Source organism: Pleurodeles waltl, chromosome 8, assembly GCF_031143425.1.
Source record: "Pleurodeles waltl isolate 20211129_DDA chromosome 8, aPleWal1.hap1.20221129, whole genome shotgun sequence".
Lineage (NCBI taxonomy): Eukaryota > Metazoa > Chordata > Amphibia > Caudata > Salamandridae > Pleurodeles > Pleurodeles waltl.
The window spans coordinates 1,401,353,404-1,401,366,741 of record NC_090447.1 but is presented as its reverse complement, the minus strand read 5'-3'; the positions used below and the strand labels follow the sequence as shown (position 1 = coordinate 1,401,366,741).

The 13,338-nt window shown below is 40.1% G+C and overlaps 1 protein-coding gene across 1 annotated transcript in view; it reads right to left on the bottom strand.

The window, feature by feature from the left end:
• The window catches only part of IFNAR1 (interferon alpha and beta receptor subunit 1), a 241,130-nt gene that overhangs the window by 124,287 nt on the left and 103,505 nt on the right, over positions 1 to 13,338 (bottom strand). The window contains exon 5 of the mRNA XM_069202457.1: positions 3,633 to 3,780. Within this exon, the coding sequence (XP_069058558.1) occupies positions 3,633 to 3,780 (148 nt within the window). The remainder of the gene's footprint in view (positions 1 to 3,632; positions 3,781 to 13,338) is intronic.

The window sequence follows — 13,338 nt, the reverse complement described above, 5'->3', positions numbered from 1 at the left end:
AGATGTGGTCGCGGCGTGGGATGTTGAGGATGAGGTGTGCGCAGGCGTTCTGTATATGTTGTAGTTTCTTCTGGAGCTTGGCTGTGGTTCCTACGTAGAGCGCATTGCCATAGTCCAGTCTGCTGCTGATGAGGGCGTGGGTGACTGTCCTTCTTGCTTCAGTGGGGATCCATCTGAAGATCTTGCAGAGCATGCAGAGGGTGTTGAAGCAGGAAGATGAGACGGCGTTGACTTGCTGGGTCATGGTGAGCGATGAGCGCAGGATGAAACCTAGATTGCGTGCGTAGGTGGTGGGTGTAGGTGCAGTTCCTAGAGTGGCTGGCCAACAAGAGTCGTCCCATGCGGAGCGGTTAGAGCCGAGGATGAGGATCTCTGTCTTGTCAGAGTTAAGTTTGAGGTGGCTCTTCTCCCTCCAGTTGGCAATGGCATGCAGTCTGTCATGGAGGTCTGTTTTGGCGGTGGCGGGGTCCTTGGTGAGTGAGAGGATCAGCTGGGTGTCGTCGGCGTAGGAGACGATGTTGAGGTTGTGGGATATATCCCACACTGAGAAAAGCATATGCAATAATTGTATGAAAGACTGAAGACCAAGACAAATGAATTGCTAAACGCGAACAAAAAACTCAATGTCATTGACGAGATGACTATGACTTCTGATAGGCCAGGGTGAATTTATTTTTTAACACTATCATTTTCTTGTAAAAATACATATAATAGATTTCCAAGGAATCTGTGTAATTTCAGACTTTCTAATGGCTACACGTTTTCTCATGCAGGAACTGTGACAACAGATTTGTGCTGCGGTCCACGAGTTGAGCAAGCAATGCTCACTGCATGATTTTAGAAACACTATGGGCCATGCAATATGCTCCTACGGAAAGTCATAATTCATATACAACTTTCCGGTGGATGTCTACCCAATACGATACCAATAAAACTCAGAATTCTTACAAGATTAATGTTTTTTATGCATAGAAATATTTAATAATTTCACTCAGGCCTATTATAGCTGTTTAGAGAGTGTAGAAAATCACATCTGTACTCTTACATTAGCAGGAGCTAAATACATTAAAAAAACACTGGTGCCAATCCTCTAACAGTCCAGAGAAGACGCTGAAGACTTCTTGCACTTATTTCTCCTTTGACTTCAATGGGAAGGCTCAGACTCTGGCTTGTCAATACATTAGCCTTGGGATAATTGTCCTTCTTTGTGACAGGAAGAGGGGAGGAAGTCTTTAGATGCTGCAAGGCCAGTGAAAAAGAAGAGCTCGACCAACATACACTTGAACAGTAATACAAGCAAAGGGCTTTTATTGGAGAATGATGATTTTCATACAGTTTTACCAAAGCATGATCAGCCCACAATAAGAAACTATTATGTGTTGGCTAGACAAGGCCTAAACATATCCAAAAAGTACTCAAAACAATAAATATGGCTGCATTTTATTACCTCAGGGTACCACTTTATCGGAGCTCATATATCAACGGCAACTACATGTTTTAAACTTATTTTGCCACATCAACAGACCCTGCCTCTACATCAGCCATATTAGATTAACGTAAAGTTAATGAAATTAAATATTTAAGTATAATATTTAATTACCCTAGATATAAGCAAAGACCTAAATGAGATTATATTTTACATAATTATTCACATTAGCCCATAATTAATTTAAATCCCAACCATAATTAATTTACATTCTATCAATAAAATATATACTTAATTTACCCTAATCATATGTTAACACATTTTCTATCTGGTTGTATTATGATCACACTTACAGGTATGAAGATGAATGCTTCAAGCAATGGATTAGATATCCCTGGGTATGTATCAGCAGCTAATAATAAGACTTCACATCGATAAAACTGATGAGACAGCAGTGAGGGATTGCACAATGTTTTGAGTAACAAGTTTTGGCCACATTGAAACCAGGATACTCTCCCAGGTGAGTTATACGATATACAAATGTGCCCAACATAACATTACAGAGATAGACATTTGCCAGTCTTCAAAGAAGGTGGTTTTGAATCTCCCCTACAATTTTAACTGTAATCTCCTCCTCCCAAATTTCAATTATTACTTCCTAATATTTTCCAGCTTAAGCTCAAATAAATCCTGCATTATTTGGATCCCTTTACAAAAACTCTGGATGTCCTGTCCTGTCACTAAGATTATTAAAAAGGGTTCCCCAAAGTTTTTGAGGTCCACCTGCAAATCATATAAAGAACACAAAAGAAATCACACGATTTGATCACACATCTACACTTTAAAGGTCTCTGCATATTTTCAGGCCAGATGCTTTGCTTAGTAAAAAAAATATGCGTAATTGGACCCTACATTCTTTAATTAAATCCAAACTGGTCTTCAATCTTGCCCTTGAAAATCTGAATGCTAGGCTCTGCTGAATGTACTTTATTGAATAAACTGCAAAATGCAGGAGATCGTTTACCAGTCTTGAACCAGAGTTCTGCAATCCATTATCTATTCAGCTTGGGACTCCTTTCGGCATCTATATATTTATAAGAAATTGGTTTCTAATTTGGTAGTCATCTACCATTCTAGTCTTTCTTATAGTTAGTCAAACAGAATTCTAATGCTGGTCTTTAGTGCCAAAAAGCCAGATGGCACGCTAGTATTCTATAACTAACATGGATCAGAAAGGTATTCCCCCTTCATTTCAGGTTAAAAGAGACAGCTCGATACTTCCAATCTGAAAGGACCAAAGAGGTCAAAACGTGAAAAATACAGGTTTCTGATTGCTGCTAATTGGTTCTGCTGACTGATGTATGGCAAAATTGGTCTGACCCCTTACCCGTTCCGAAGCTCTCTTTGGTGAGATCCTACATTGTTTTTAATATAGAACCTGCACTATCAATCAGCAATGGTTGCAGACAATTCTTCACAAAGCTTTCTGGAATCTCAGCCAAAAAGAAAAGCAGGAAAACTATTTTCAGGTTAGCAGTTGCCTAGATGATATAAGACTGGAGAAAGTTAACTGCAAACTGTCTACCTTACAGGGTACATTCAGTGAAGCTAAAGAGATGTAACTTACATGAATTTCAACAAATGCCTAAGAAAGGTAATAAGCATACAGCCTAACCCTGTCCTAGCAGAAAAATGTGAAAAGCTCAAAACAGATGAAAATGCTCGAGCACATGCATGTAAAGGAAATACAAATGCAAATCTCCTAGCAGAAATCAAGTAACTTAGGTAGGTATTTACTTTGCTCATAGAGAGTATTAACACACTGATACGTTTGTTGCCCAAGCTAAAGATTATGCTATTTCCACGTGAGATAGGAATTGTACACAGTACCTTGTTTGAATTCAATGTCCTTTTAAGCAGCAGTAAATTAAAGCTTTATCATACACTTGAGGAGTGGATTCAAGAAACTTACGTTAAGATAAGTTGACAGTGAGACATGTGACCCTAGCAAAAAATGAATATTTTAATACAGTTATTAAAAGAATTTATGTTTTTGGTTTTCTATTGAAAGGAAATCACAGTTACTTGTGCTGAAGTCTACTCCCACATGCAAAAAAAAAAAACCTACAGCATACAGTCACTAAAATAAATGATATATCCGAGAACAATGGTGAGTTACACAGTTCAAATATAAAATCATGCTTACCTTTACATGCGGTTTGTATGCAGTACACAGGGCTAAATGGTCCTTGTTGCTGATAAGTAGGTAGAATTGCACTAACCTTCAAACAATAAGTGGTATTTAGTGCAAGGCCATCAATATAATCGCTGGAACAAATATTTTTGTGGGCAACCTATGAAATGATGAAAAACAAACAAGTGGATTTTACAAACTAAACAGTATCTCTCCTGGCAACCAAACAAATCTGCATTTACATCTCTGAATCTTGGAATTAAATGTGCAGCAAACACAAATACATTTTGGTAAAAAATCATTATAAGCCTTCAACATTAAAAATGGATTCACAATTAAACAAACTACTTAGCAAGCCCCTTGCTTGGGGGCACCAAGGCAGTCAGCAGTTACTGATCATGTAGCATTAATAATATTTACCACTGGTTTCCTGATCCACTACACTGTTGTGTTCAAAGTAAATGCCCAAGACGTCCTCATCAGCATTGGCTCTCTCAGGGATAGGAAGATCCAGCAGTTAATGGTTAGTCCAGCAGGGAATGTGGGTTAGAAATTCAGAAGCAGAATAGCACTTTAAGTAACATGTAATATGTAAAAGCAGTTCTTTACTTTACAGAGTTTATTTACACTCTAAGCAGCAACAGTGATAAACAGACGCTCTTGGCATCTCCTAGGCCATATAACCAACTTGGTACAAAAAACATTTAACACCGAGCTTTATGGTCAATTGTATCCTATGGGAAATAGTTTGTTACAGGTTTGACAGCTCCTTACCTACATGCACGCCACTAACAACTCTAGTTAAGGATTCAAGGGCCTGCTGTACGAAGATTTAAACAATCGAACACCATTCACAAAATGGTATGCGACTGTTCAACAGGCTTTTCTTTGATGTTTTAAGAGCTGGAAAACATAGGTCAGCTAAAATTGCATTACAAACCAAATATTTACTGGTTTGCAATTGCTTTTTACATTCCTTAATTTGTGATTTGCAAGTCAAGATCTGCAATTTGCGACCTGTCCCAAAAACAGCTAATTGTTTGTGCAAATTAATACCAACTTCAAACAGGTTGGAACCAGGTACAAGGTATAAACGGTCACTGAATGCGAATTCCAATCTTTCACAATGGAGCACTGTATGTACAGTGCAGAGGATGTGCATTCTAGGAGCTCAGCAAAGGAGGAGAAAAAGAGAGAGGATTTTTAGGCAGAGGGTTACTTTTTTGTGAACAAATCGATGAAGAGGTGTATAATAGTTATAGGTTTAATAAAGAGCCATTTTTAAGTTTAATTTCTAATGTGGAGAATATTTTAGGGTGATCCACACAGCGTAGTGGGGCTATCCCTACACATATTTAGGCTTTATAGTGCCTCCTTGCATCTGGGAGTTACCAGCACACAGCAGTAGTGTCTGGGGACATTTTGCAGAGTGCTATATCTAGACTACCGAACAACTTTCTAGATGCCATACTTTGAAAAATTAAACAAGTCCAGTTCTTTTCCACGTGTAGCTGAATTACAAGCCACAAAGGTCACTTTTTCTATAACTGCAATTTTCCACATATAACTGGATGTGTAAATTGTACACATATCCTCATTGTCCACCATCAGAATTAGAACGTATCTATTGAAACAGAAAATGTTGCCACTTCTTAAATATCTAGGAGGTTTGTGATACTTCAGGCTGCATAAGTGATTTTATAGCACAGTTTCCAGGAAGCACCCATGAGTCCTCTTATTTTTAAACATTGTGCATCATACGGTCTGCTAGATACAGGACAGTTTGGAGATGTATTACTGAAAGGGAGGGATTTGTTGTCTTCGTAAGTCTGGTTGTGCACTGGAGTATGACCTTACAACATGTTTTAGAATTATTGCTACATGTGCAATGCTACACAACATTGCAGATGAAAGAAGCATGGCTTCAAAACAAGTCTAAGACCCCCAAACCCCACAAAATATGCTGCCATAGCTGCTGATGGTCAACAATGCAGAATTGATGTGACTAACAATTACTTGTTCTTCCAATTATGTTTTTTTTTTTTTTACCATTATTTGTAAATGTCATATTTTTATTGAACAGAAACATTAACACAAAATAAGCTCTTTCCCATGGCTACATAATGATACTTAGACCTATATTTTCTTCAATATGTAATCATTTATATCTACTAGCTCTACAAACTGAACTGGATGGGATGTTAAACTGGATTCTCCATGCGAAAGTTGACTTCTAGTTTTTCTAGTAGGACAAGGCTCGGGTGTAACAAAGCCACTACTAATACTAGATGCTTCTCTGCTTCTTCTGCGTTACCTAATATTGAACCTATTAGACACATTAGATGCTTGTATTTCTTCAAGGGTGTGTCATTTGTGCCAGACATCTCACTACATAACTGCTTTGATGCACTAATCTAAACTTGTACATTAGCGGTGCGTCTAGACATTACTGTTGTTGCAGATGATGACCTTTCTACTGACCAACTTGAAGCCTACACGTGTATTTAATTTGGCATTTGCCTACGCCAGTTTGCCTGTTCTTTGGATATGACTGCATGACATAGATGCCTCACTGCCTAATTAATATCTAACATACCAGATCAGATTATTTTATTTCACTCAGCCATGGTTTGTTTATGCTGTTAATTCTTCATCTAAGCTTACAAATTGCCCTTTGATGTTTTTTTCTGAACTTTTAGCATCAATGTTTCAGGAGCACAATCTTGGGATACCCTAGGGGTTCCTCTTGGTATGTTTTCTACTACTCCAGACACTGCTTGCCTTGAAGCCTAGATCTGTCGGAGTACTGACTAATGTCTAGATTTAAATGTAACACTTTCAATAGGGAATGGATTGTCAATATTAGATAGATCAATCACACGTGCTACAGGTTCATTATTAGTTGGCAACATAGTGTCCATTTACCCCAAATGTCCATTATCTCTGGGAGTTAGTGAGGTTGCTACTTTCTCATGTTCAGTAATTTCGAGATCTTCTAAGGCAGATGCTTTTTCTTTTTTTTATGTGTCTGATCTTTGAAGTTGGTTCTTTTTGGGGACATATGAAATGTATAACTATTTTGCTCATGTTTTAGAGGTCAAATACATCTATATTTTTAAAATGATAATTAATATTGAATGGCATTGGCAGTTTCAAGCCACATTTTTAAAGAAAATAATTTTCTATAGCTGAATGTTTTTCTAGTCTCGATCTACAGAAAAATGATGGCCTACATTACCCGTAATTCTGTCTTTACGGTCTTTGTAAAACCCAGCATGGATTTTTGTATTTAGTTATGACACTTCTATATTTAAATATATATTGCAATAAATATAGCATTTAAAATGTAAAGACTTCTTCCTTGGTGCAGAAGAATCAACATTAGAAACACTTCATACTACTTCATTCTGGGCGATAACTCGATTAACTGCTCTAAAGAGGATGATGTTCGCCTGAACGGGGTCCTACCACTATTTTGCAGTTGCCTCTGTTTTTTTGGGGCCTATATTTTCTTTTGTCCTCTGCCAAAGGTTGTACCACTGTTTCCGAATCTCATCCAAGTACTATTTGTTGCCACAACAGCATTCATTCTGCTTTGGATTTTTCTCTAGATCTGTTATTTGCAGACCCTGGAACTGTAAGGGTGGACTACCCGCGCAACTTTACATTCCCCAATACACTGCTCAACAAGTATTTCTAACGCCTTGTCATTAAATGTTCTCATTCTCTTTTTGCCGACTTGCTCTCGAGGCTTCTTTGAGGACGTTTTCTTCGCTTTAAAGTAGTGTGGGAAACCTGTAGCGATCTTCTCCTTTTCTGGCTCAGAATGAATAATTAAGGAACAGTTTCTAAATCTGTCATCATTCACAAATAGTGAGACTTCTGTAAATTGAGAATGCCAATCCAGACTCCATAACGCATGAATCAACAGAATAGCCTTGCAATGGAGCCACTCCTTCATCTCCGGAAGAACACAGATGGTCAGGCTCCCACCCTACACATCCAAACCAACAGAAGTCAGCTGTGGAGTTCCTGAGGGATCCTCCCTGGGCCCAACACTCTTCAATGTCTACATGGCCCGTTTGCAGCCATCGTCACAAGCCACGAAATTAACATCGTGTCATACGCCAATAACACAGAACTCATCATATCCTTCACTGAAGACCCAAGAGAAGCTTCCACACAGGAATAGAAGCCATCGCCACCTGGATGAGAGAGAGCTGTCACAAGCTCAACTTAGACAACACCAAGCTCATCATCTATGGAAACTCCACCTCAGCCTGGAAGGACTCCTGGTGGCCCACATCACTCAGCGCCACGCCTTCTCCAACTGATCATGCCCGCAACCTAGGAATCATCCTCCACTCTTCCCTATCAATGACCTGACAGGTACACATGGTCACCTCCTCCTGCTGGCACACCCTCCACCAGCCCCGCAAAATCTTCAATTGGATCCCAGTCGACTGCCGCAAGACAGTCACCCACGCCTTAATCACATGCAAGCTTGACTACGGCAACACACTCTACGCTGGCACCACAACAAAAAACATCAAGAAACTGCAGCTCATCCAAAACGTCGTCGACCATTCCTGAACCTCCCCCACCAGGAACATATCTCCTAGCACCTGGGACCCTTCATTGGCTCCCAGTGGAAAAACAAATCACCTTCAAACTACTCATTCACACCTACAAGGCCATTCACAACATCGGACCAGCCTACCTGAACCATCGCATCTCCTTCCATAACCCCGCCAGACATTTCCACTTCTCCCAGCAGTCACTAGCCACCATCCCACGCATTCAGAAGACCACTGCCGGAGGAAGGTCCTTCACCTGCCTTGCAGCTAAGAGCTGGAATAACTTGCCCATGCCCCTCAGACAAAGCCCATCACTCACCATCTTCAAGAAGAACCTCAAGACTTGGCTCTTCCAGTGAGGCACAGTCCCTTTCTCCAGCGCCATTAGACCCTCACTAGTGAGTAGTTGCGCTTTACAAAAACTGATTGAGTGAATTCAGCATTTGCAATTAATAATAGTCATGAACAGAGAATACTTATTTATAAATAGAAAATAATAAGAAAATGCTATTTGATAATTAAAACATATAGTACATCACATTTTGCAATTCAAATATAGTGATTCATTAAAAATCACAATTTCAATACCACAAAACCAGCCTTTTGAACATCAGGCCCCAAATTATTTAATGTGTATCACATGCCTGTCATTTATTGGTTAGATTTCTCTTCTAAATAGGTAAGCAAAATGTGATCTTCGCTATGTAGCAAAAGGAAAATTACACCCTTCTCTCTCTCTTTTTCAGAAAGATTTAGGTTATGTTGTGTAATATCTTGTGAGGCTTATATTCACCAAAAGGTGGACCTTGAGGCAGACAGACAATTTTAAATAAGAAGACAATGCAAACCTGCTACTTAGAGATAAGACAGCCATATTTTGTCAGCAATAAATAATTAGGTAGATTTTCATTTACCTGCTTTAAGACACTGCAATTTCACATAGTGAAGAGACCCACTTTATAAAGAGGGGGAAGAACGTTTTTTTGTTTGTTTAAAAAAAAAAAAATTGCACAGCATGAGAGGTTAATGACCACTAACTTCTAGAAAAGTTGTGCCCTTAGCTTTTTTCTTCTTTTATGGCCTACTTTGTGTTTGTCCCCAAAACACTCACCCTCTGAGTCCGATGCATGTCTTTCAAGTTCTGTACGTACAGAGAGAGTACTCCCACCCAATAGAAGGTATAATCACTGTTATCTCACCAGAATGTGGGGAGACTGTTCATTCATGGTGACTGAACTGATAATGCTGGCATATAGGTCTTTTATGTATTCCTCTGAGAAAGTTTGCACTGTCTTCTGCCAGTAAAAAAATGTTCAGCACTTTAGAAGTGGGGTCCCCCTGTCCCCCCTATATATTCAGTGTGTATGCTGTGTTCTAGTTTTACATGCTTGGGTGGATAGTGCTCTCTGCGAGGATACAATGACTGCAGCTTAAGCTGAAGGATCCACTTCAATTTATCTTTGTGTATGAGACAAAACGCATAGGCTTCACCCTTCTAAATCACATATCCAGTCTACAAGCAATGTTAGAATCCACATTCACATCATGCTGGGCTACAACTCAGCAAGTGAATAAATTACTGATCAAATACAAGTTTGGCTGCCTTTGCAGCTCTAGACCCAGTTATCCTCAGTGACAGATTAATCATTCCCTGGATTTCTGGCTTGTACCAACTCCAGCATGCAATACTGTGGCCATTTGTAGCCTCTCTGTGAGTTGTGCTTGGAGCTAGCCTGCTCATGTGAACTGTTCAGTCTCTCTTTAATACCTCTGCTGCAAAGGATTACCTGTTCATGTCCTCTGTGTTACGTCCACAGTACAGAGAATATCAATGGGTCACACTGAGGTGGCAGAGCATGGGAGTTTTCCCTCATGTAATTACCTAAGAATGCTTGCTGGATGGTGTTTTAATGTACCCCTATCATACGATCTTCCACGATACCCTAATGTTGCAACTGCTGTTGTTATACTGTGCAAAGCGCAATAAAAAGTTATGGAAAAAAAAGAATCAGCCCTTTTTGGGGATGTGGGTAGCTGCAGAATTTTGACCTGGGCTTGGACGCCCCCCAGGGAAACCAACCAAACGTAGACATTTTTGAAAACTAGACACCTTGTTGAGTCCTGGATGGGTCCCACTCCATTTTCTTCCCAATATTTTCTTACCCACAGTTCCCTGCAAACCTCAAACAGTGGATAAGATTAAACATTGTCCTCACATTACTGTGAGAGAAAGTTCCAGAATCTGTGGGGATCCACACCGTTCTGAGATAAAAGCAGTACACCAGTTGTGTGACTGGTTGTATTGCCCTCAAAGGAAACAGGCCAAACAAGGAAACATGCATTGATTCCTTATGGTCACAGTTTTCATCTGTACCTGTTTCAGCCACACAAGCGAGATGCCCTTTATATCAGCTGAAGTCTGAAAACGCTAGGTAGTAGGAATTGTGTGACTCCCTGCATATTTAAAAATGTCCTCCTAACAATGTGAGGAAAATGCATGATTTTAGTTTCTGGGGTATTGTGGGTAAGAAATCTTAATGCAGGCCGCCCTTGTAACACAACCATAGAGTATTCTGGGTGTTCAGTTTTTAAAAATGTCAGGGGTTGTTCTTGTTTCCTCATAGCCCATTCATTACCTATGTGGAGACTCGTACCTTTTGGTTTTTGGCACAACCAATAGAATTAGGTTAGAAGAGAAAATATTTATAACAGTCTCAGAATATTGTACTGATTGTGAGTAGTAAATCTTTGTGAAATCACTAAGCATTTCACTGGTCATTTGCAAGCCATTCAAATGCCACATACAAAGCCATTCACACCGCCAGCTCAGCACATCAATCATATCAATGAACCTGCTGAGTTTGACGGACCGATCAAATTCATATGCCCACAGGGGTGAAACACCAATCATACTGCTACTCACTCAGTCATAAGCCAGCTTACATACAGATGTGCATCCAGCAAACCACTACACTCATCACCAACCAACAGCCACATATGTTATGCTATGTTAACTCCTCTTGTAAAGCGCAGACAGCTACCCAAACAACGGGCATCTAGGCAATGATAGAAGAAGTCCAGTAAAATACAGAGTTGTCTGAAGCTGTTGACCAAAACATATACAAAGATATATGTTTCTAATAGATACCTAAAGCTTAGTAAGTTATTTTTTCAAACAAGCTTGACTGGAAGCGTATTCCACAGTTTGGCAGCACGGTATGAAAATGAACGACCCCCTCACCTTTCCCTCTTGATTCGAGGGACATTGCGAAGGGAGATATTGGATCTTAGCAATCTAGAATCTGGATGTGGAGTGAGGAGATGCTGCAGAGTATGTGTACCTACTGAGTATTTCAGCCTATGAGCAATACACAAGGTTTTGAATTTAATCCTTCTTTGATCAGAAGCTAGTGCAATTCAGCTAGTGGCGGTCATGCAGAATTCCTTTTCAGCACACCTAGTAATGCTCGCGCAGCAGCGTTTTGAATAACCTGCAACCTTTTTGTAACATATGCTGTCTGCCTAGATCTGAGGAGTTGCCATAGTCTAGGTGTGACAGGATAAGACCTTGGACCATCATCCTCCTATACTCTAGAAGGAGCCATCTGAGCATTCTCCTAAGAGATCTTAAAACCCTAAACACGTACCTGATACCTTTTTAGCCTGAGAAGCCAAAGTCAACTCCCTGTCCATGATGATACCAAGGCTTTTAACTTCGGGTCTGGGAATAGGTGTATCTCCCATACGGGGGCATAGATATTGATCCCACAGCGACGAGTTGTTTCCAACCACCAACAACTCAGTTTTGTCCCTGTTAAGCTTTAAACGACTTGCTGCCATCCAGCTAGCTACTTGTTCCATAAATGTAACGCCAGCCAATAGCCACACGAGCACCACTATGAACATACAACCAGTCTTTGTGAGTAGTTGATGCCATCACCTGTGTGCTACTCCTTCTTTGACTGTCTGCCTTCTGTCTACATTAGATCCATATGAAAACATGCCTAGGATAATCTTTGACTATCTCTTTATGTCTCTCTTCGTGTTCTAATACAGCACAGGTCCTAGGTGCTCTTTTACTAATATCTTCCTTTGGCAGCCTGCTTATGCTCAGGAATACCTGTCTGTCATGTACCTTCTATGCACTCACTGCACCTTCCACAGTGTGATAGTAAGTTGGAGGTGTCGGAAGATGTCTTCATTAATCCATGCATTAGACTCTGTGAACTTAACTATGTATGAAAACTGGGTAAATATGCTGGGTCAGACTCTCTGAAGTACCATAGAGGCTTCCAGAAAAAAAAGGCCCTGGAGTTTGACACACAGGGTGCTCCATCAAAACATGGTACGTCCTGGCCACCATTAAGTGCAGAGCATTGACTGTAATGCACAAATAATACAGCGAAGAAACATTCGCCACATTTTTGTGTTGGAGGAAGGTAGCAAGCTGCTACAGGCAAAAATAATGTGTACCTATTTATTGGAATCCGTAAAGACATGGTGGTTCAAATCTAATTTAGGAAGAAAGGGGGTTATTCTAACTTTGGAGGAGTGTTAATCCGTCCCAAAAGTGACGGTAAAGTGACGGATATACCACCAGCCGTATTATGAGTTCCATAGGATATAATGGACTCGTAATACGGCTGGTGGTAAATCCGTCACTTTTCCGTCACTTTTGGGACGGATTAACACCTCCTCCAAAGTTAGAATAACCCCCAAAGTCTTAAATTATGGCATTTATTTCCAAAATAGATTGAACAGTTTGTACTCTCCTGCCTCTTCCCTTGCAGAGTGTGTCAGCAATATTAGTGACTCTTTTGCCCTGCTGCAGGAAGGCAGTCTGCAAGGTACTGACCCTGGAGCCTTACTACGCCTTCACAACAGTAATTCAATTACATTCAACTGAAAGTCAAGTAAAGATATTAGTCTTCCCATGGTGGTCTGCCGATTGACAAGCTATGCATTGTATGTTGCTAAGTAGATCAGGAGAGTAGCCAAATTAATGACCCATGTGCAGGTTTTACGAGTCACATTATGTGGTTGAAGAACTTTTCGATTTTTACCCACCCCACCCGTGTACTTGCTGCATTCAAGAATATATGTGAGCTTGCATATCTGAGAATTTGAGAGCAAAGAGGCAT